At 42.9% G+C, this 24363-nt stretch overlaps 2 protein-coding genes across 3 annotated transcripts in view; one reads left to right on the plus strand and one right to left on the minus strand.

Annotated features, from left to right (window-relative positions):
- TMEFF2 (transmembrane protein with EGF like and two follistatin like domains 2) overlaps positions 1-24363 on the plus strand; it is a 955470-nt gene that overhangs the window by 492925 nt on the left and 438182 nt on the right. The window lies entirely within an intron of this gene.
- On the minus strand, positions 6735-14184 carry LOC143924431 (uncharacterized). The gene is made up of 4 exons (XM_077448741.1): positions 13261-14184; positions 13015-13174; positions 8196-8346; positions 6735-8076 (listed from the first exon to the last, which is right to left on the minus strand). The coding sequence occupies exons 1-4, from the start codon at positions 13439-13441 to the stop codon at positions 7513-7515; spliced, it is 1056 nt and encodes a 351-aa protein (XP_077304867.1). The 5' UTR covers positions 13442-14184; the 3' UTR covers positions 6735-7512.

Here is a 24363-nt window from a genome sequence, read left to right on the forward strand (position 1 = left end):
TCTGAAGTGGAGGTTAACTGTAGTAAATCCAAGGCTTTGAATATCACACTGATGGCCGCAGAACTTCAAGCATCTTGTTCCCTCTTCTTTTTTCCGACTTCTGTTTAAAATACTTACACCCTTAATCTTAACTCCCTAAGTAGCACACTTACTCCCCATGTTGACCCATTTAACAACCCGTATGTCACAGTGGTCCCCTTTACACATATTTTAGACAAGATCTGACACTGTTAAAGATAACTCTCTCTTCAGAGTCTTAAGCCCCATAAACACTATCAGATTTTCTGCTGATTTTTTTTCCTTCAGATTTACCAAAAACCTATAATATGAGGTCAAACCTTAGGAGTTTCAATTTGTAGGCAATCAGGCAGGCCCTTCCACTACATGGTTTTGGTAAACCTGAGGGAAAAACTCAGCAGAAAATCTGATAGTGTGCATGGGACTTAACTGTTACCTGCCCTGACCTACTTTTTGCATATACTACAGCGCTGAGTTGCCCAGTTCATCTGTAGTGCCACTTGGCCACGACTTTCCTGGATGATATTGCTGCATCCCAAGTGTGGGCAGGGTGGGGTGGATTCCACACTTTTTAAAATATTATTATTAAAGGCCAACTAGACCCACTACTTAAATATCATGCTACCCAAGAGGTCCCTCTGGTGGTCTGCTTGGAGGTGGCAGACTGCAATCTACATTTTGTTGATAACTTGCTATGGCTCCCGCTTCTGATTTATAACCCTGAGATATATATATATATAATAGATTCAAACAGGCATTGGGTGTGATATCCTATTATACTCCTATGCTTTCCTTCTTTCATAAACTGGTGTTCTGCCCCCTTCCTCCTTCCATCACTAGTCTTGTCTGTCTTCCTCCTCAGGTTTTAAATCAAATTTGCAGGAGCCAAACAAATTACCAAATTTCGAGGTGTTCCGATATCTCCAGGTTAGGTATTTCTATGCTACAAATACTTGCTCTCAAGCAGCCATAGATGGAGATGTTTGAGCATTTATGTTCCTCAGACCCCCATGCAAAAGGGGTGATCTTCAGGCTATAGTTGCATCACAAAGTTCATATCATACAATGCTGTAATATTATCGATCAAGTCAGCTAAATCAATGATAAAACTGAATGCCTTTTTGATACAACATCTATTTACCCATGGTATGGAGAATATTGGCTTTATCTCCCTGTCATGGGAATCTATATTAGTGCCAAGGTCACTATTATAAATGTTATTAGTATTTTCCTCAACATTAACTAGGGGTACCTCAATGTTAGTCTCACCCTCCTTGTTCATGTCAGGATCTTTAACCTCATCATGATTCTCTTCCTCCCCCCCAAGTTCTGACTGAGAATCTAAATCTCTTTTTAAAAGATGTATGGGGATTTTACGGATTTGGGACTCCTTAAACTCATCGTTACTCATATACCAAGTGGCAGGTATTACTCTCCCAAAATAACAAACCCCCATAGAATTTAAAGGGATCCAATTATATGCTTTCTTCCCACATATAAAGTAATAACCTGGGGGAGCTGCACAAGCCTTCTTGAAATTATACCCCTGCAAACACATTCATAATTTCATATTGTTTTGCCTAGAATGTTGTCGATGCGTGTAGTCATGTAGTTCCTGATACCGATCTGTGCGCCATGCTGTATCCTTACCATCAAACCAATATCTGATCTCAGCATTGTCCATACAGTTAGAGTTCCCAATAGGTCTGGTAGTATTTTGAAAACCTTGAGTAAGCAGCTCAGATGAATATTCTCGAGTGAAGTTTATGCAGACAGAGGGGATTGTCATTGGAGCATTAGTGAACAACAGGAGTGAAACAACTCTGTCAACCATAGTTCTGCTTACATCTTCAAAGTGAGCACTGTTCTCTATTTCAGCCAATGTGCTGGGAACACCTAATAAGGGTATAGTCTTATGTGATATAGGTGCGTGTGTGCATATCCAGCAATTAGAAATGTTCAGTTTCTTTGCTGCCTGTGGTGCATGGACACAAAGGAGTTATGAAAGGGTTCACCCAATTTAACATGATACTCATGAGTGTCTCTTCTTGCTCTTTGATTGGGATTACGGCTTTCTTCAGGTTGCAATTTCTCACTTGTCACAGTGGCATTGAAAAGGTAGGTGTCATGTATCTTACCCTTTTCTTTATGGTATGTCCATTCGAATGACATTACTGTAATCCACACCACCGCTCCACCACAGAGGATAACGCTCCATAACACCACATTCGGTCTAGGCCCCAGGAGATTCATTCTGGAGTCTTCTGGCTCTGGCACGAGTAATTGGCGGTGATGATCTAGAAGGCAAGGGTAAAGAAGAATACCTGCTACCAGCAGACTGATCTGTATGTTCCTTTGGAGCTACAGTCTTTTTACAATGGGAACCATTAAGGCCTCATGCACACGAGACGCAGATGAAACCTCTGCAGAAACGCGCGTTTAGAAACGCGCGTTTAGCCGCGTTTGCATGCCGCGTTTAGACGCGTTTAGACGCGTTTAGACGCGTTTGCGTTTAAACGCGTTTATAAAGATAACATCATGTAGACCCTCCCCAAGCTCTCAAAGCATGTTTTTTTAACTATTTCTGCTATTTTGATCAGAGTGAGCAGCAGCAGCATAGAGAGCAGTTGTACACTTGCATTTGCCTCTCTTTCTGTAGTATATATTTTGAAATGGATCCCATATTGAATATATGTCAGGAAATGCTCCTGATGTTGCTCTTGATGAGACAGCAACGTCGTCGCAAATTTCGTGAGAGGTCCAGAGTCAGAGCTCGTCGATATTGGACCCATCCGTTGATGGGACAGCGAATGTCCCTTGGATATTTCACAAACATGTATGTTCAGCTGCGTACCTACCCCGACAAGTTTTTTAATTTTAGCCGGATGACCATTGTCACATTTGATCTGCTTTTAGAAAAAGTACGACCTGGTCTGACATTCGTGGACACCAATATGAGAAACAGTGTGTCACCAGAGGAACGACTGTTGGTAACGATCAGGTATGTGTATATATTTTAAAAATATATTTATCTATAGATGCACACTTTAAAAACTTTCTCTGTCCTTTTAAAAAAAAATTATGTCTATTTATAGTAAATTTTCCAATTATTTCAAATCTATAAAATTTAATTCTCCCAATTTTTAACATGTTTTCATACAATATATTAATATAAAACAATTTTAAAATAGTTAATTATTTATTTTTTAATCTTAATATGTTTTTATTATTTTTTTCTATTTTCAAATTGATTTTTTAAAAATCAAATGTATGTTAATTAGATTTTTTATAATTTTTTTCTATTTATTTGACCAATTTTTTAATATATTTTCATCGTCAAATATGTACTGATTAATATATTTAAATTTATTGCTGCAGTATATGGTATTATTATATTTTTTAATGCCTTATTAAAATATCCATAATCCTAACAATAACCATTCATCCTAACCCTAAACAATAACACTAACACTAACCCTAACCTAACCCCTAAGACTAACCCTAACCCCTAACACTAACCCCACCCCTAACAGCTAACCATATCCCTTACACAAACCCTAACCCTAAACAACCCAACCAAAAAATCATAAACAATAACCCTAACCCTAACCCTAATGACCAAATTATATTGCCGCTGATGGTCACAGTTGACTTTGAGGCCATGTATCTTTGATGCAGAAAAGTGCAGGACATTTTGCGACCCGACTTTGGATATGTTGTTGTCCTAGGTCCACAGTGTCAGCATACCGAATTTGGGGTTCCTGGCAATAAGTGGCCCCAAGATATGGGCCCCCAAAGTCGGGTCGCAAAATGTCATTCTCTGATGCAGAAAAGTGCATGACATTTTTGCGACCCTACTTTAGGGCCCCCTATCTCGGGGCCACTTAGTGAGAGGATCCTCAAATTTGGATATGTTGTTGTCCTAGGTCCACAGTGTCAGCATACCGAATTTGGGGTTCCTGGCAATAAGTGGCCCCAAGATATGGGCCCCCAAAGTCGGGTCGCAAAATGTCATTCTCTGATGCAGAAAAGTGCATGACATTTTTGCGACCCTACTTTAGGGCCCCCTATCTCGGGGCCACTTAGTGAGAGGATCCTCAAATTTGGATATGTTGTTGTCCTAGGTCCACAGTGTCAGCATACCGAATTTGGGGTTCCTGGCAATAAGTGGCCCCAAGATATGGGCCCCCAAAGTCGGGTCGCAAAATGTCATTCTCTGATGCAGAAAAGTGCATGACATTTTTGCGACCCTACTTTAGGGCCCCCTATCTCGGGGCCACTTAGTGAGAGGATCCTCAGATTTGGATATGTTGTTGTCCTAGGTCCACAGTGTCAGCATACCGAATTTGGGGTTCCTGGCAATAAGTGGCCCCAAGATATGGGCCCCCAAAGTCGGGTCGCAAAATGTCATTCTCTGATGCAGAAAAGTGCATGACATTTTTGCGACCCTACTTTAGGGCCCCCTATCTCGGGGCCACTTAGTGAGAGGATCCTCAGATTTGGATATGTTGTTGTCCTAGGTCCACAGTGTCAGCATACCGAATTTGGGGTTCCTGGCAATAAGTGGCCCCAAGATATGGGCCCCCAAAGTCGGGTCGCAAAATGTCATTCTCTGATGCAGAAAAGTGCATGACATTTTTGCGACCCTACTTTAGGGCCCCCTATCTCGGGGCCACTTAGTGAGAGGATCCTCAAATTTGGATATGTTGTTGTCCTAGGTCCACAGTGTCAGCATACCGAATTTGGGGTTCCTGGCAATAAGTGGCCCCAAGATATGGGCCCCCAAAGTCGGGTCGCAAAATGTCATTCTCTGATGCAGAAAAGTGCATGACATTTTTGAGACCCTACTTTAGGGCCCCCTATCTCGGGGCCACTTAGTGAGAGGATCCTCAAATTTGGATATGTTGTTGTCCTAGGTCCACAGTGTCAGCATACCGAATTTGGGGTTCCTGGCAATAAGTGGCCCCAAGATATGGGCCCCCAAAGTCGGGTCGCAAAATGTCATTCTCTGATGCAGAAAAGTGCATGACATTTTTGCGACCCTACTTTAGGGCCCCCTATCTCGGGGCCACTTAGTGAGAGGATCCTCAAATTTGGATATGTTGTTGTCCTAGGTCCACAGTGTCAGCATACCGAATTTGGGGTTCCTGGCAATAAGTGGCCCCATGATATGGGCCCCCAAAGTCGGGTCGCAAAATGTCATTCTCTGATGCAGAAAAGTGCATGACATTTTTGAGACCCTACTTTAGGGCCCCCTATCTCGGGGCCACTTAGTGAGAGGATCCTCAAATTTGGATATGTTGTTGTCCTAGGTCCACAGTGTCAGCATACCGAATTTGGGGTTCCTGGCAATAAGTGGCCCCAAGATATGGGCCCCCAAAGTCGGGTCGCAAAATGTCATTCTCTGATGCAGAAAAGTGCATGACATTTTTGCGACCCTACTTTAGGGCCCCCTATCTCGGGGCCACTTAGTGAGAGGATCCTCAAATTTGGATATGTTGTTGTCCTAGGTCCACAGTGTCAGCATACCGAATTTGGGGTTCCTGGCAATAAGTGGCCCCAAGATATGGGCCCCCAAAGTCGGGTCGCAAAATGTCATTCTCTGATGCAGAAAAGTGCATGACATTTTTGAGACCCTACTTTAGGGCCCCCTATCTCGGGGCCACTTAGTGAGAGGATCCTCAAATTTGGATATGTTGTTGTCCTAGGTCCACAGTGTCAGCATACCGAATTTGGGGTTCCTGGCAATAAGTGGCCCCAAGATATGGGCCCCCATTTCGGGTCTCAAAAATTGATTCTCTGATGCAGAAAAGTGCATGACTGCAGCATAATCCTATGGTGCCATATTCAGCTCCAAAACAATGTGCTTTAAAACATTGATTCACGTATATACAGTATTCATTTTATTATATTGAAAAAATATATATTTATCCTTGTTATTAATGAAGACATTATATCTAATAAATTATTATTTTTTAAAATTTAGGTTTCTGGCAACCGGTCAATCATATGCATCTCTACATCATTATTTTTTAATGGGCGTTTCCACTATTTCCAAAGTCGTACGAGAAACCAGCACTATACTTTGGGAGGTGCTACACAGAGAGGTAATGCCAGTTCCAACACAGTGTATGTGGCAGAACATAATTAATGAATTTTGGGAAAAAACTAACTTCCCAAATTGTATTGGAGCACTGGACGGCAAACATGTACGCGTCAAAAAGCCACCAAAGTCGGGCTCTATGTACTTTAATTATAAGAAATATTTTTCAATTGTGTTGCTTGCACTAGCTGACGCCAAATCTAAATTTATATGTGTTGATGTTGGAGCATACGGCAGTCAAGGGGATTCTCGTATTTTTAGAGAATCGTCCATGGGCCGTCGAATACATGAAGGTTGCTTTGGAATTCCGGGTTGGAGGCCTCTTCCCAACACTACAGAGCCCATACTACCTGCTGTCATTGTGGCTGATGAGGCATTCGGGCTTTCAGAAAATATAATGAGACCATACAGTGGACAAGGACATAGTTATCAAGAAAAAATCTTCAATTACAGACTAAGTCGTGCAAGACGCGTTGTGGAATGTGCATTTGGGATAAGTGCAGGAAAATGGCGGGTACTACTAAGTACAATGCAGTTAGATGTTGAAAACGCTATCCAAGTAGTACTTGCATGCTGTGTTCTCCATAACTTTTTAATTGAAAATGATAGAATATCCACAGATCCTGCCCCTCCCAACACCAATCAGAACATTCAATACATGGACCTACGCCCAACAGCCAGAGCAATGACCATTCGAAACAATTTTGCAGAATACTTTGTTTCACCTGTTGGTAGCGTGCCCTGGCAGGATACCCATATTTAGTCTGATTGCTAGCTCAAAGTTATTGACATTTTTGAAAAATGCTACTGTGGTTCATTCAGTTTCAATAAAGGATTTTTTCTTTGTCCCAATTTTTAATTATATTTACATTTTTTAATTTAAGCATGTTACTTTGTTTCACTTGCTAATTATTTTTTAATATAATTTCTAGGTTACTGTATTATAACCATCGATAAACACTTTAAATTATGGAGAATGGGCATGAATACTGTAATCTCGTAAAACCTTATGGGATTATAATGTCTTAGATTAAACAAAGGATGTGATAATGTAACACTTCTCTAAATATAGAGCCACCAAAAATATATATAAATGTATATAAATAAAAGATTTCATTACATTTCAACTTATCCACACATCTAATATTTATGGACACCAATTCATAATTTTCAAATATTATTTCTTTATTAAAAGAAAATTTAAAATCTAAAATTGAAACAAAATATAAAATACATTATAATCAAAAAGTGCAAACAGTATAATATTTATTCAAAATCAAACATTTTTTCAAACAGTGCAAATATCAAAAAAATTTAGTGCAAAAGGGTGTGAAAAGTGCTAACTAATAATATGATCAATAAAGGAAAAAAAACAAATTGTAATAATTAAATTATAAGTTATGATATGTCCCGTAGTTATCCTGTGAACTTTCGTCAACGGGGGAAGGATTACCCATCCGTGGCTGAAGGGGTGGGAGCTGGGACATTGTCTGTGGCATAAATGGTGTGCCAATTGTTGACGACATTGCATATTGTGCTGGCGGTCTCTGTGTGTGTAGGACGTTACCTGTAACTCCCTGGCTATATGATGAACCTCGTTGGATTGGAATATCCATGAAAGGAGTATTCTGCATCCCCCCTTGGACAATGTTCAGTGGCGGTGGGGGCCGCGACTGTCTTTCTGCATTTAGACATGCCACGATATAACAATAAATGTTTTCACGGCATTGCCGCTCGCGGTCTTCAGACAATTGTTCAAGAATTACATATAGGCTACGGCAAAAAATACTGCGCCCATTATTTAGGTCCAGGAAGACATCGCTCCGATGTCGTTCCTGGCGTAGCTCTTCTACTAAATTAATAATGTTGGTTTCCACCCTGGTCGGTTCCTGGTCTACGTCACGCGACCGACGCCCCCTTGGCCTGCTTCTTGCAGGAGATCGACTGCGATCACCCTTGAATAAAATAAAATACATACAGTTATTGACATATACATCTTGCACTTATATGACCAAAAGTAATGATGATACATTCTTTTTCTATAAAAAATCAGAGACCATAGGTTGTGTTATACCTGTATAGAAGCAACCGGTGTTTCACGGTCGCGTGAAATTGGAACTGTAGCCAAAGATAAACTCGCTTGTGATGCACTTGGCACATCCTCCATCTCATTTACTATATCCTGATGGACACTGCCTTCATCCTCTGAAATGTTGGATGTTGTCCTTTAAATAATAAGGTTTAAGTACAGTTAGACATGTGCACATTTTAAAATTTTATTATTTTATTTTTCACAACCCTAAGCCTATCCCCTAACACCAAACCCCCACCCACCAACCTAAAAAAAAAAACGTAGACATAACACTAACCCAACTACTCAATACAAACCCTAAACCCTAAGCCCGAAATTAAACCAAAAACTATCCCTAATTGCTAACCCTAACCCCAAGTTTGTAACCATAAACCCTAATTGCTGACACTAACCCTAACCCTAATTGCTAACCCTAAACCGAAATTGCTAACCCTAACCCTAAACCCCAATTGCTAACCCTAACCCCGATTTGGTAACCATAAACCCTAATTGCTGACACTAACCCTAACCCTAATTGCTAACCCTAAACCGAAATTGATAACCCTAACCCTAAACCCCAATTGCTAAACCTAACCCCGATTTGGTAACCATAAACCCTAATTGCTGACACTAACCCTAACCCTAATTGCTAACCCTAAACCGAAATTGCTAACCCTAACCCTAAACCCCAATTGCTAACCCTAACCCCGATTTGGTAACCATAAACCCTAATTGCTGACACTAACCCTAACCCTAATTGCTAACCCTAAACCGAAATTGATAACCCTAACCCTAAACCCCAATTGCTAACCCTAACCCCGATTTGGTAACCATAAACCCTAATTGCTGACACTAACCCTAACCCTAATTGCTAACCCTAAACCGAAATTGATAACCCTAACCCTAAACCCCAATTGCTAACCCTAACCCCGATTTGGTAACCATAAACCCTAATTGCTGACACTAACCCTAACCCTAATTGCTAACCCTAAACCGAAATTGATAACCCTAACCCTAAACCCCAATTGCTAAACCTAACCCCGATTTGGTAACCATAAACCCTAATTGCTGACACTAACCCTAACCCTAATTGCTAACCCTAAACCGAAATTGATAACCCTAACCCTAAACCACAATTGCTAACCCTAACCCCGATTTGGTAACCATAAACCCTAATTGCTGACACTAACCCTAACCCTAATTGCTAACCCTAAACCGAAATTGATAACCCTAACCCTAAACCCCAATTGCTAACCCTAACCCTAAACCCCAATTGCTAAACCTAACCCCGATTTGGTAACCATAAACCCTAATTGCTGACACTAACCCTAACCCTAATTGCTAACCCTAAACCGAAATTGATAACCCTAACCCTAAACCACAATTGCTAACCCTAACCCCGATTTGGTAACCATAAACCCTAATTGCTGACACTAACCCTAACCCTAATTGCTAACCCTAAACCGAAATTGATAACCCTAACCCTAAACCCCAATTGCTAACCCTAACCCTAAACCCCAATTGCTAAACCTAACCCCGATTTGGTAACCATAAACCCTAATTGCTGACACTAACCCTAACCCTAATTGCTAACCCTAAACCGAAATTGCTAACCCTAACCCTAAACCCCAATTGCTAACCCTAACCCCGATTTGGTAACCATAAACCCTAATTGCTGACACTAACCCTAACCCTAATTGCTAACCCTAAACCGAAATTGATAACCCTAACCCTAAACCCCAATTGCTAAACCTAACCCCGATTTGGTAACCATAAACCCTAATTGCTGACACTAACCCTAACCCTAATTGCTAACCCTAAACCGAAATTGCTAACCCTAACCCTAAACCCCAATTGCTAACCCTAACCCCGATTTGGTAACCATAAACCCTAATTGCTGACACTAACCCTAACCCTAATTGCTAACCCTAAACCGAAATTGATAACCCTAACCCTAAACCCCAATTGCTAACCCTAACCCCGATTTGGTAACCATAAACCCTAATTGCTGACACTAACCCTAACCCTAATTGCTAACCCTAAACCGAAATTGATAACCCTAACCCTAAACCCCAATTGCTAACCCTAACCCCGATTTGGTAACCATAAACCCTAATTGCTGACACTAACCCTAACCCTAATTGCTAACCCTAAACCGAAATTGATAACCCTAACCCTAAACCCCAATTGCTAAACCTAACCCCGATTTGGTAACCATAAACCCTAATTGCTGACACTAACCCTAACCCTAATTGCTAACCCTAAACCGAAATTGATAACCCTAACCCTAAACCACAATTGCTAACCCTAACCCCGATTTGGTAACCATAAACCCTAATTGCTGACACTAACCCTAACCCTAATTGCTAACCCTAAACCGAAATTGATAACCCTAACCCTAAACCCCAATTGCTAACCCTAACCCTAAACCCCAATTGCTAAACCTAACCCCGATTTGGTAACCATAAACCCTAATTGCTGACACTAACCCTAACCCTAATTGCTAACCCTAAACCGAAATTGATAACCCTAACCCTAAACCACAATTGCTAACCCTAACCCCGATTTGGTAACCATAAACCCTAATTGCTGACACTAACCCTAACCCTAATTGCTAACCCTAAACCGAAATTGATAACCCTAACCCTAAACCCCAATTGCTAACCCTAACCCTAAACCCCAATTGCTAAACCTAACCCCGATTTGGTAACCATAAACCCTAATTGCTGACACTAACCCTAACCCTAATTGCTAACCCTAAACCGAAATTGATAACCCCAACCCTAAACCCCAATTGCTAACCCTAACCCCGATTTGGTAACCATAAACCCTAATTGCTGACACTAACCCTAACCCTAATTGCTAACCCTAAACCGAAATTGATAACCCTAACCCTAAACCACAATTGCTAACCCTAACCCCGATTTGGTAACCATAAACCCTAATTGCTGACACTAACCCTAACCCTAATTGCTAACCCTAAACCGAAATTGATAACCCTAACCCTAAACCCCAATTGCTAACCCTAACCCTAAACCCCAATTGCTAAACCTAACCCCGATTTGGTAACCATAAACCCTAATTGCTGACACTAACCCTAACCCTAATTGCTAACCCTAAACCTAAATTGATAACCCTAACCCTAAACCCCAATTGCTAACCCTAACCCCGATTTGGTAACCATAAACCCTAATTGCTGACACTATCCCTAACACTAATTGCTAACCCTAAACCGAAATTGATAACCCTAACCCTAAACCACAATTGCTAACCCTAACCCTAAACCCCAATTGCTAACCCTAACCCCGATTTGGTAACCATAAACCCTAATTGCTGACACTATCCCTAACCCTAATTGCTAACCCTAAACCGAAATTGATAACCCTAACCCTAAACCACAATTGCTAACCCTAACCCTAAACCCCAATTGATAACCCTAACCCCGATTTGGTAACCATAAACCCTAATTGCTGACACTAACCCTAACCCTAATTGCTAACCCTAAACCGAAATTGCTAACCCTAACCCTAAACCCCAATTGCTAACCCTAACCCTAAACCCCAATTGCTAAACCTAACCCCGATTTGGTAACCATAAACCCTAATTGCTGACACTAACCCTAACCCTAATTGCTAACCCTAAACCTAAATTGATAACCCTAACCCTAAACCCCAATTGCTAACCCTAACCCCGATTTGGTAACCATAAACCCTAATTGCTGACACTATCCCTAACCCTAATTGCTAACCCTAAACCGAAATTGATAACCCTAACCCTAAACCACAATTGCTAACCCTAACCCTAAACCCCAATTGCTAACCCTAACCCCGATTTGGTAACCATAAACCCTAATTGATGACACTATCCCTAACCCTAATTGCTAACCCTAAACCGAAATTGATAACCCTAACCCTAAACCACAATTGCTAACCCTAACCCTAAACCCCAATTGCTAACCCTAACCCCGATTTGGTAACAGTAACCCCTATTTGGTAACTAAAATCCTACCTGCTAACACTAATCCCTATTTGATAACCCTCAGCACTACCCATACTCCATAACCACCGGACCGAATCATAATCCCTAACCCTTTAACCTTGACCTTAGCTATAACCAATGCCCTTTCCTTACTGTCACCCTTAAGCACTAACCCCTAACATAACTTAAAGGTTAATGGATGGGAGATGGAGAGAAAGGAGGACCAGGAGGAGAGGTGTATGAAGAAAGAAGGGGGAGGGTGAGGGGACTAGAGTGAGTGAGTGAGAAGATCAGAGGGAGAGAGAGAGAGAGGTGGAAAGGCAGTGACTGAACTAAGGGAGGAGGGAGTGAGAGGGGGGGAGAGGGAGTAGAATAGCAGAGGGAGAGAGGGGGGTGGAGAGGCACTGAATGAAATAAAGATGGAGGAGGGAGTGAGAGAGGCTGAGTGAGATAGAATATGAGAAGAGGAGGGGGTGATGGAGAGGGACAGTGGGTTGAGATGCATACATAAATACATACATACATGCATACTAAACACAATTATCTGACAATTAAATTTAATATATTAACGGATATTATATTATCCAGTCTAAAATTTATCTTCAAAAAATAAAAAAATTAAAAATGTATTAGAATCTATTTTAAACACAAAAAATAGAGAAAATTGTACAAAAAATATACCGAAAAAATTATAATAGAAAAATTAAAAATATAAATAACATATATTAAAATAAAAAAATTAAGAATTTAGATCTCAAGTTAAAATTTTAAAAATTTTACTTTTAAAAAAAAAATTAATGTTACAAAATAATATAAATTGATAAATAAATTTAAGTTTACTTACGCTCTTGAAATTAAACTGTCCCTCAAAAAAGACAATTGGACAGTCAAGGGGTGGGTTTTGTAGGTGGATTGGGCTCCACTGCGGTTTGATTCTTTTTCTTTTTTTAGATCTCTCTTTACTCTGTCGGCCAAAGATCTCCATCTTTTTTGAAATGATGCCACTGTGCAATGATTAAAAATCAACTTAAAAACTGAAAATACAAATTAACATACCCCAAAATTTTGACCAAATATAGATTGAACTTACCTCGAGTTTCTTGCTGGGATCTGGAGAGGTCTTCCCAGTTTGGGGTCAAGTCTTTGGCCAAATTTTCCCATGTCCTCTGTTTGGCAATCCGGTCAGGGTACAATTCATGGGATTTGTCCCATAATTGTACATAATTTTGAATTACTTCAATCAAGTTGTTTTGGCTCACATCAGAAGTCATTTTTTAGGAGATGTTTCTTCAAAGCTGGCAATCCAAGGTGTAGGAGATGTGTCTTCAAAGATGGCAATCCAAGGTGTGGACAAGCCTAGCTTGGGGGAAGGGGGGTGGCTTGTGGAAAAAAGTTTCAGTTTCATGAAGGATGTGTGTTCTACATGGAAACATGGTGGGGGAGGGGGGCTGACTAGACATTAAGTTTTTCTATGACAATGCTATGGCTTGGCCAGACTAGGTGGAGCCACTGATTAGATTAGAAATTGGATGAGTATTTGGGGCAAAGAAGTGAAGGAATTCCTCATTGTACAAGCTAATGGAAACACTAGAGATATTATGGGATTGTGTCACAAAGTAAATACACTCTATGAATTATATAAAGTAATTACAACTTTTTCCTAACATTTTTTATTGTTTTCTATGAGTTTAAATCATATTTCAGAATTTTCAGGTACCAAAAATTGGGTTCCTTTAAAAACGCATATAAACGCAAACGCGGCTAAACGCGGTTGCCGCGTTCAGCCGCGTTTAGCCGCGTTTAGCCCCGTTTTGCGTCTGAAACGCAGAAATTTTTGTCTCTGAACGCATTTTTTTGCTTCTGGAAAAACGAGATTAAACGCAACTGCATATAAACGCAAAAAAACGAGACTGTGTGCATGGACACATAGGATAACATTGAATGAGTTCAGGTGCAGTTGAAAAAACTGTCCAACTGCATCTGAACGCGCGTTTAACTGCGTCTCGTGTGCATGAGGCCTAACCCAGTACTTGTAGTCTTTCAGCTTCACTGCAGTTGGAGATACAAGAATGATCTGAAACGGACCTTTCCACCTAAGAGACAAAGTGGTCCGGGGTGTATGATTCTTGATGTACACCCACTCTCCTGACTTTAGTCCATGCGTTCCGTCACTTGTGTCCACTGGTTGTCCTGCTTTGGCTCTGGAAAAAGTATCAGAAAACACATTTGCCAGTCTGCGCACATAGTCTATCATGGTATCTTGACCATTTCTCAAATTTACTGTCTCTGGGGGTGCCAAAGGTGCAGGAAGTCTCCGAGGTGGTCTTCCAAATAGTATGTCGAAGGGTGATAGCCCGTGTTTTTCTTTAGGGGTAGTCCTAATGGTTGCTAAAGCTATAGGCAATGCTTCTACCCATGTGCTTTTCCCATTAGCAGTTATTTTTGCAAGGTATCTCTTTAACGTCTGGTTAGTGCGTTCAACCATCCCACTAGCTTGTGGCCTATATGGCGTGTGCAGCTGCTGTTTTATTCCCAAAATAGCCACTACTTCTGCCATCAGTTTATTATCAAAGTGTGTACCTCTATCTGAGGAAATGACAGCCCCTATACCAAACCGTGGTATTAATTCTCTAGTAAGACATTTAACTACCGTACGGGCATCATTCTTCGCAGTGGGGAAGCTTTCAACCCAGTTCGAAAATTGACACACGCAAACCAAAAGATACCGGTAACAGCCACAAGGGGGCATATCTGAGAAGTCAATTTGCACAATTTGAAATGGCTCCTCAGTATGTGAAATATGCTTCATAGGAGTGGGAACTGGTTTACCAATATTATGCATTTGACATGTTGCACATTCCTGAACCTGCTTAACAGCATATGTGTGGAAACCTGGAGCCCACCAATGTTTGTTTACCGTCCGACACATCCCTCCTGTTGAGACATGGCAAGGCCCATGGCTCAAAGCAAACAGAGAAGGAAAAAGAGTCGGAGGGGCAACTAATTTCCCATGGAAACGCCATAATCCATCCTCTACACAGATCGCTCCTTTAGCGATCCAAGAAGATTTGTGAGGCGAGCTGTCTTGTAAGGCTGATAGTACCGCTAGATCAACTTGTAGATCCATTAATGTGAAAGTAGAAACCAGGTTAGATGCATCATAGGAATGTATAACAGTTCTAGCCTGTTCGTCAGCTAAAGCATTCCCAATAGACACACTATCCTCCGCTCTGGTGTGGGCTTTGCACTTGATTACTGCAACTTTGAAGGGTAACTGTACTGCAGTAAGTAGTCTAACAATCAATTCTTTGTGTTGGATAGGAGTTCCTGCAGCTGTAAGATAACCTCTTTCCTGCCAAAGTTGTGCAAAACTGTGCAAGATACCCACAGAATAAGCTGAATCACTATAAATGTTCACAGTGTCACCTTCAGCAAGCTCTAAAGCCACACAAATAGCAGTAAGTTCAGCTGCCTGTGCTGATTTAGAATTTTGCAAGACTTCAGCATGCAATAGTTTACCTTCTCCGTTCACTACTGCACAAGCAGCTAGATTCAATCCATCAGGTCTTCTAAGGCCTCATGCACACGAGACGCAGTTAAACGCGCGTTCAGATGCAGTTGGACAGTTTTTTCAACTGCCCCTGAACTCATTCAATGTTATCCTATGTGTCCATGCACACAGTCTCGTTTTTTTCCGTTTTTATGCAGTTGCGTTTAATCTCGTTTTTCCAGAAGCAAAAAAATGCGTTCAGAAGCAAACATTTCCACGTTTCAGACGCAAAACGCGGTAAAACGCGGCAAAACGCCGCTACCGCGTTTAGCCGCGTTTGCGTTTATATGCGTTTTTAAAGGTGACCTTTTTTTTTACATTAAAAATCTCAAAAATTATTGCAAATGATGAAAAACCATTAGAAAAATATTTTAAACAATTGCAATTGCAAGTGGACAATCCACAACTTGTGGCAAGTGACATTGCAGGTGGCAAGTGACGTGGCAAGTGGACAATCCACAACTTGTGGCAAGTGACATGGCAGGTGGCAAGTGATGTGGCAAGTGGACAATCCACAACTTGTGGCAAGTGACGTGGCAGGTGAAGTGGCAAGTGACGTGGAAAGTGGACAATCCACAACTTGTGGCAGGTGACGTGGCAAGTGACCTGGCAGGTGACGCGGCAAGTGACCTGGCAGGTGACGTGGCAAGTGGAAAATCAACAACTTGTGGCAGGTGACTGGCATGTGACGTGGCAAGTGGACAATCCATAACTTGTGGCAGGTGACGTGGCAAGTGATGTGGCAAGTGGACAATCCACTTGTGGCAGGGGATGTGGCAAGTGACGTGGTGAGTGGACAATCCACAACTTGTGTCATGTGACGTGGCAAGTGGACAATCCACAACTTGTGGCAGGTGATGTGGCAAGTGATGTGGCAAGTGGACAATCCACTTGTGGCAGGTGACGTGGCAGGGGACGTGGCAAGGGACGTGGCAAGTGGACAATCCACAACTTGTGGCAGGTGACGTGGCAGGTGATGTGGAAAGTGATGTGGCAAGTGGACAATCCACAACTTGTGGCAGGTGATGTGGCTGGTGACGTGGCAAGTGGACAATCCACATCTTGTGGCAGGTGACGTGGAAAGTGGTGTGGCAAGTGGACAATCCACAACTTGTGGTAGGTGATGTGGCTGGTGACGTGGCAAGTGGACAATCCACAACTTGTGGCAGGTGGCATGGCAGGTGACGTGGAAAGTGGACAATCCACATCTTGTGGCAAGTGACGTGGCAGGTGATGTGGCAAGTGACGTGGCAAGTGGACAATCCACAACTTGTGGCAGGTGACGTGGCAGGTGATGTGGCAAGTGATGTGGCAGGTGATGTGACAAGTGGACAATCCACATCTTGTGGCAAGTGACGTGGCAGCTGACGTGGCAAGTGACGTGGCAAGTGGACAATCCAAAACTTGTGGCAGGTGACGTGGCAAGTGACGTGGCAGGTGACGTGGCAAGTGACGTGGCAAGTGGACAATCCACATCTCGTGGCAAGTGACGTGGCAGGTGATGTGGCAAGTGACGTGGCAAGTGGACAATCCACAACTTGTGGCAGGTGATGTGGCAAGTGATGTGGCAGGTGATGTGACAAGTGGACAATCCACATCTTGTGGCAAGTGATGTGGCAGCTGACGTGGCAAGTGACGTGGCAAGTGGACAATCCACATCTTGTGGCAAGTGACGTGGCAGGTGATGTGGCAAGTGACGTGGCAAGTGGACAATCCACAACTTGTGGCAGGTGACGTGGCAGGTGATGTGGCAAGTGATGTGGCAGGTGATGTGACAAGTGGACAATCCACATCTTGTGGCAAGTGACGTGGCAGCTGACGTGGCAAGTGACGTGGCAAGTGGACAATCCAAAACTTGTGGCAGGTGACGTGGCAAGTGACGTGGCAGGTGATGTGGCAAGTGACATGGCAAGTGGACAATCCACATCTCGTGGCAAGTGACGTGGCAGGTGATGTGGCAAGTGACGTGGCAAGTGGACAATCCACAACTTGTGGCAGGTGACGTGGCAGGTGATGTGGCAAGTGATGTGGCAGGTGATGTGACAAGTGGACAATCCACATCTTGTGGCAAGTGACGTGGCAGCTGACGTGGCAAGTGACGTGGCAAGTGGACAATCCAAAACTTGTGGCAGGTGACGTGGCAAGTGACGTGGCAGGTGACGTGGCAAGTGACGTGGCAAGTGGACAATCCACATCTCGTGGCAAGTGACGTGGCAGGTGATGTGGCAAGTGACGTGGCAAGTGGACAATCCACAACTTGTGGCAGGTGATGTGGCAAGTGATGTGGCCGGTGATGTGACAAGTGGACAATCCACATCTTGTGGCAAGTGACGTGGCAGCTGACGTGGCAAGTGATGTGGCAAGTAGACAATCCAAAACGTGTGGCAGGTGACGTGGCAAGTGACGTGGCAGGTGACGTGGCAAGTGGACAATCCACAGCTTGTGGCAAGTGACATGGCAGGTGGCAAGTGATGTGGCAAGTGGACAATCCACAACTTGTGACAGGTGACGTGGCAGGTGATGTGGCAAGTGGACAATCCCCAACTTGTGGCAAGTGACGTGGCAAGTGGCGTGGCAAGTGGACAATCCACAACTTGTGGCAGGTGACGTGGCAGTTGGACAATCCACAACTTGTGGCAGATGACATGGCAAGTGACGTGGCAGGTGATGTGGCAAGTGGACAATCCACAACTTGTGGCAGGTGCCGTGGCAAGTGACACGCTAAATACAAGTACACTGCAGCTCTCACAGCTGCTGCTACTCATTCTGGTCTCACAAAATTGCTGAAATAGTTAATTTTTGAGCTGGGGAGGGTCTATGATGTTAGCTTAACTAAACGCTTCTAGACGCAAACGCGGTAAAACGCCGCTAAATCGCGGTAAAAATCGCTGCAAAACGCGCGTTTCTAAACGCCGGTTTCAACATGTGTCCAGCAGCGTTTGCATCTGCGTCTCGTGTGCATGAAGCCTAAGGGATGAGCCATCTACAAATAGGTCAGCACACAGAGGCAGGCCTGAGATGGGTTCATCCAATAGGTCGGGTCTGGGTTTGGTCACTTCATCAATTGAGGTAGCACAATCATGTGCCAAGTATGAGTCCTCAATCTCCTCGGTGTCATCTTCTGGCAAGAAGGTGGCCGGATTCAAGGTCTGGCAACGTTGAATTTTTAGATTAGAAGCTGAAAGCAAAATCAAGTGATAGTGGGTTATTCTCTGGACAGAAAAAATGCTTAGTATAAGCACTGTTTAACATAGCTTCCAAGTCATGCGGACACATTAAGTATAAGTCATTTCCAAGTACAATGTCAGTAGTTTTTTCTACCAGCAGGGCAGCCGCCGCTACTGATTTTAGGCAACCAGGCAAACCTCTGGCTACACTGTCCAGTGGGTAACTGTAATACCCTACCGGGCGATGCCTGGCACAGAAATGTTGAGTTAGAACCCCATTGGCGTGTCTATTAACCTCCGTACAAAACAGATAAAAATCCTTGCTATAATCAGGCAAACCCAGACTTGGTACAGTTAGCAAGGATTGCTTTATCTGTTTAAACGCTTCCTTAACTGCTGGAGTTAACTCTTCTGTGGTAAATTTGTAATTGCTTTTCGTATGACCTTTCAACAAGTCTTGTAATGGACCTATTACAGTGGAATATTGTGGTAAAAATTGTCTACAATAGCCCACTAGTCCTAAAAATGCTCTTAATTGTTTTAAGGTTACAGGCATTTTTTGTTTAGCAATTACCTGTTTCCTTTTATCGGTGAGGTGCTTTATGCCATGAGAGATGCAGTGACCTAGGTATTGCACTTTCGTTTTAACCCATTGCACTTTTGTAGCATCTACTTTTTGTCCAATAGTGGCCAAAAAGTTAATTAGGGATATAGAATCTTCAGTACAGGCTTCCTCATCCGATGAGGCCAATAGAAGATCATCCACATACTGTATTAGGATGGACCCATGGAGCGGCTGCCACCCATCCAGTTTGTCCTTTAACGCCTGAGAAAAACATCTAGGGGAGTCATGATATCCCATAGGTAACCGTGTCCAGGTTAGCTGTCTTTTCTCAAACGTGAAAGCAAGAAGCCATTGGTCCTCTGGATGAACAGGGACACTGAAGAATGCTGAAGCTAAGTCAATTACTGTGAAATGAGTAGCAGAGGGAGGTATCGTTGCCAAAATTGTCGAAGGATTAGGTACCACTGGTACAGATGGAACAATCACTTTATTAACTGCACGTAAATCATGTACCAACCTCCACCTGCAACTCCCCTCACCAGCTTTCATGGGTTTTGGTACTGGATAAATAGGAGTGTTAGCCTGGCTCCTACAGGGGGTGAGTACCCCCTCCTGTAGTAGCTATTCTATCACTGGCCTTATACCTTCTACTGAATCTGGGGATAAGGGGTATTGAGGTAGTCTAGGTACTGGCAGTGTAGGGTCTCTTTTTAGTCTTACCGGAGAAACTTGCATGAGGCCAGGCATGTTAGCGCCAGTCACCCAAATGGAGGGGTTAATTTGTTGCTTTACTCCCTCTGGTATCCCCCCCTCCTTTTCCATTTCCCTCACTGATAAGGGCATGAACAGGAGATCAGCAGCCTCCTGCTCCATTCCACTGGGTATATCCACTATAGTTTTCCCTGGGGATAAAGCAATGGTCACTCCCATTTTTGACAGCAAATCTCTACCTACTAAATTACAGGGGGAATGCGGAGACAATACGAAGGAATGCTCTGTTGAATGTCCACCCAAAGTTACTCGCACAGGTTTAGTAACCTCTGCTGAGATAACATTATTACTCACCCCCACCAATGAGACTTTCTCATTAGAGAGCGGGAGGTCAAGGTCAAGGACATTCAAAAGGGATCTCGAAGCACCTGTGTCAATTAAGCTATACAGGTTAACGCCATTGACATTTATCATGATCATCGGCTCTTCACCTGAATCAATTTCAATAGCTGCCAATGCCTGGTACACTGTTTGGTCCTCCGCATTATCACCACATTCCGCCTCATCCTAGCGCCTCCTGCAATCCCGTGCCAGGTGACCCCCCACACCACACTTAAAGCAGGTGGGTGGAGCACGAAGCTGGGGAGCCGCAGGTCTAGGTATATTTGGAATGATCTGTTGATATCTGGATTGTATTTTAGGATTCCTGCGGGGCATTTCATTTTGTTTCCAATTAGTTAGTCTATTTTGGGGAACACCATAATTAGAAATGTATACTACGCCTGAGGGTGGATAGGGAGGATCAGCTACAGGCATACCCTGAGGTGATACCTGCACCGTAGAAACTGGTACTCCTTTGGGCTCAGAGATCTTTTCTCTGACTTCGGGAGTTTGCACATTCATTATTTTAGATTTCTCTTTCTTCTCTATTTTATCCTTTCTCTTTTGGAGCACCTCATAGGCTGCTTGTGCTATATCAACCAAATCTGGGGCAGCCTTCTTTCTCCATCCTACAGTTCTAAGCTCTATTTCTTCTCTTATTTCAGGCAACATTCCTCCTACCAACACATTCACTAACTCAGGACGTTTCATATCAGCTTCATCATCAACCATCCAATCTGTGTGCTTCTGTATAGCATCCTTGAACCTATTCCAATAATGTAATACATCCTCACCTTTCTTTTTAACAACATCCATTAACACTCGCATATCTTGTCCCTTATCAAACGTAGTTGTAACCCAGTCTTTCAAAATCTCATTCAATCTATCAACAGCTTTTTCATATGCTTCCGCCCCATCTTCTTCTACCTTCAATACTCCCTCCTGACAGGCACCCTTCTTTTGAGCAAAAACCTTCCAGACATCCACATACTTCTCAGGGATGGCACAATCAATCAAGATCCACATATCTATATATGTGGCTTGCTGAGTCCTTTCCATCCACATCATTTTTTTATACCATTTCTTAGGGCATTTTTCCATGTTGGGCAGTTCTGCTACAATAGCTCTTATTTCACTAGGCTTCCACGGGACATAAACCTGGGCCATATTAGCTACATAGTGATCTCCCACTATCCCTCCTGGCAGGGCTACTTCCCTTAGGGGCATCTGCTCTAGTGGCTTTTCTTTTAATAGAGACCTAAGCAACTCTCTTGTTTCTCTTTTTCTTTCTGGAGTATGCAGTACCCCCAGAGTTGTTTTCTGTTTTGCTGCCTTTTGCCTTGTAGTTACTGGGCTATACTTTTGATTTTTCTGTCTTAGGGGGCTATGTGATTGATCTACCTTTGTGAATTTTGCTAAAGCATTTGGCCTTGATGGAGTGTACTGCCAAATTTGTCCATCTTTATCAAATATTACCCCCTCACTTCTATCTAATGAAGATCCCAAACTACTCCTCCGCTGGGAAGTCCCTTGGGCTCCCTCTAGCCTTCGACTCCTTCCCTCCTGTGAGAAGCTGGAAACAGCTTGCTGCTGCTGAGGGGTAACCTGAAAAGGCGGGTGGGGAGCACTTTGTTCTCCCGTGTCTTCTTCCCTTTCCTCCCCCGGATCAACTTCACCTATAGGGGCAGACGCTGCTCTAGATGCTACTTCTAAATCCCTTCTTGCAAACTCATACGGGGATGCCCAAGCATTGGGAAGCTCCTCTTCATCTTCCAGATGCAGAGCAGTTTTTTCAGTACACATCTTATAAGGGGGTGGCTTTAGATTCTTTCGGGACTCTTCTTCCCAAGCAGCCAAACATTCAATCCCCCCACAATCAGACATTTTGAAAAGTAAATTAAATAACGCATCAATTGTTGGGGTGTCAAATGCACCTTGTGGAGGCCACCATTTCGACGGGTCCTTTTTGTATTCCCTTTTTGTAATTTTACACCACTTTACATGATGCTTTAAAGCATCCGGCTCTCCATTTACCATCATCTTGATGATAGGAGCGCTTGGATGCAACTTTGATACATTTAACCCTGTTTTCTTTGCTATTTTTAATAATTTCTTTGCCCTTTTTTTTGTTAACCCAAAAGTATTCATTACCGGTAAAATATTTTTTCCAAGCAAATTTACCATTTTCTTTATGTTTTTCCTGTTACCCATTTCAGAAATGACAATAGTTTAGAGCTCCGGGACTGAGAGCTCTACTTTTTACTTCTTACGGCTGTGTACCAGCAGCCCAGTACATATATTGAGATATCTCACTTCGTTCTACTCTCAGAAGGACGTCTCCTTTCTGAGTGGTAATAGGCTAGTATCTCTCAACTCCCTATTCCAGAGAACATACAGCAGGTCATTCACCCATTTGTGGCTGTCCGCTGAAGGCAAACCTATCCGCCTTAGGACCACAAATGTTTCTCAAAAAATCACACAAAAAATTCAACATTCACCACCTTCTATTCACTCATAGAAATTGTGGCACCTGCCTCTTACACATCCCTTAATAACACAACTATATACATTGTCATTTCTGAGGGTAGCAAAAAGAAACACAAGTACGTACATTTGCATGCATCAGCTATAATTGGTACCATTATTATTCTCAGTAATCATACATAGACAGAATGCATTGAAATCAAAAAGGAACGTGTTACCTTCTGTATTCCACAAGCCCCACCCGGCTCCTCAAAACCGCACAGAAAGATAGTACTTTATAATAATGAGAAATACAATTTTTCTCACCTGAGGCCTCTTTGTTGTCTCTCCTGCTGCGGGTTGAGAATCGGAGGTGGGGATGCAGACAAGAAGAACGTCGGGGTCACCAAATGTTATGTACAGATGTACATGTATGTACTAGACCCACTACTTAAATATCATGCTACCCAAGAGGTCCCTCTGGTGGTCTGCTTGGAGGTGGCAGACTGCAATCTACATTTTGTTGATAACTTGCTATGGCTCCCGCTTCTGATTTATAACCCTGATATATATATATATATATATATATATATATATATATATATAATAGATTCAAACAGGCATTGGGTGTGATATCCTATTATACTCCTATGCTTTCCTTCTTTCATAAACTGGTGTTCTGCCCCCTTCCTCCTTCCATCACTAGTCTTGTCTGTCTTCCTCCTCAGGTTTTAAATCAAATTTGCAGGAGCCAAACAAATTACCAAATTCCGAGGTGTTCGGATATCTCCAGGTTAGGTATTTCTATGCTACAAATACTTGCTCTCAAGCAGCCATAGATGGAGATGTTTGAGCATTTATGTTCCTCAGACCCCCATGCAAAAGGGGTGATCTTCAGGCTATACCTCCCCTTGTTACCTAACCCTGCCTCCCCCTTACCAGTCTATGTAAACCGATGGAGGACTGGTTAGAAATTTGTCAAGCCACCCATGCGGTGTCCCAGAAACATCTCAATGCTCAAAACTGTCTATAAAGTGCAGTCCATATGTTCTGGCAAGGATAGCCAAGTATGTCCTGTCTCATTCATTTTAGCTCTGGCAGCTCCTGCTTTTGCCTTCCATCCAGCACAATGCCATCTCCTGACCTCCGCTCTGCTGTACACACGGTGGCAGGTAGGAAGTGCTACCTACTGTACACAGTACTGTGTGTAGGGAGGGAGGGAGGGGGGGGGGGGTGATGTGAAGAGGACAGATGAGACACTGTTGGAGAGGGGGGGGGGGGGCAAAGGACACTTCAATGGTAGATTGTGATGAGAAATGGACAGAGGACACTGCTTTGGAGAATGGGGAGGCAGAG

The sequence above is a fragment of the Lithobates pipiens genome, unplaced genomic scaffold (genome assembly GCF_037356315.1).
Source record: "Lithobates pipiens isolate NorthernLeopardFrog02 unplaced genomic scaffold, aLitPip1_a1.2 Scaffold_22, whole genome shotgun sequence".
Lineage (NCBI taxonomy): Eukaryota > Metazoa > Chordata > Amphibia > Anura > Ranidae > Lithobates > Lithobates pipiens.

Bases quoted from the DNA above. Each gene is read 5' to 3' on its own strand.
- LOC143924431 (XM_077448741.1), bottom strand. From the start codon at position 13,441: ATGACTTCTGATGTGAGCCAAAACAACTTGATTGAAGTAATTCAAAAT. The intron at 13,175-13,260 runs GTAAGTTCAATC...ATCATTGCACAG, and splicing joins ATCCCAGCAAGAAACTCGAG to TGGCATCATTTCAAAAAAGA. The intron at 8,077-8,195 runs GTATAACACAAC...ATTTTATTCAAG, and splicing joins CACCGGTTGCTTCTATACAG to GGTGATCGCAGTCGATCTCC.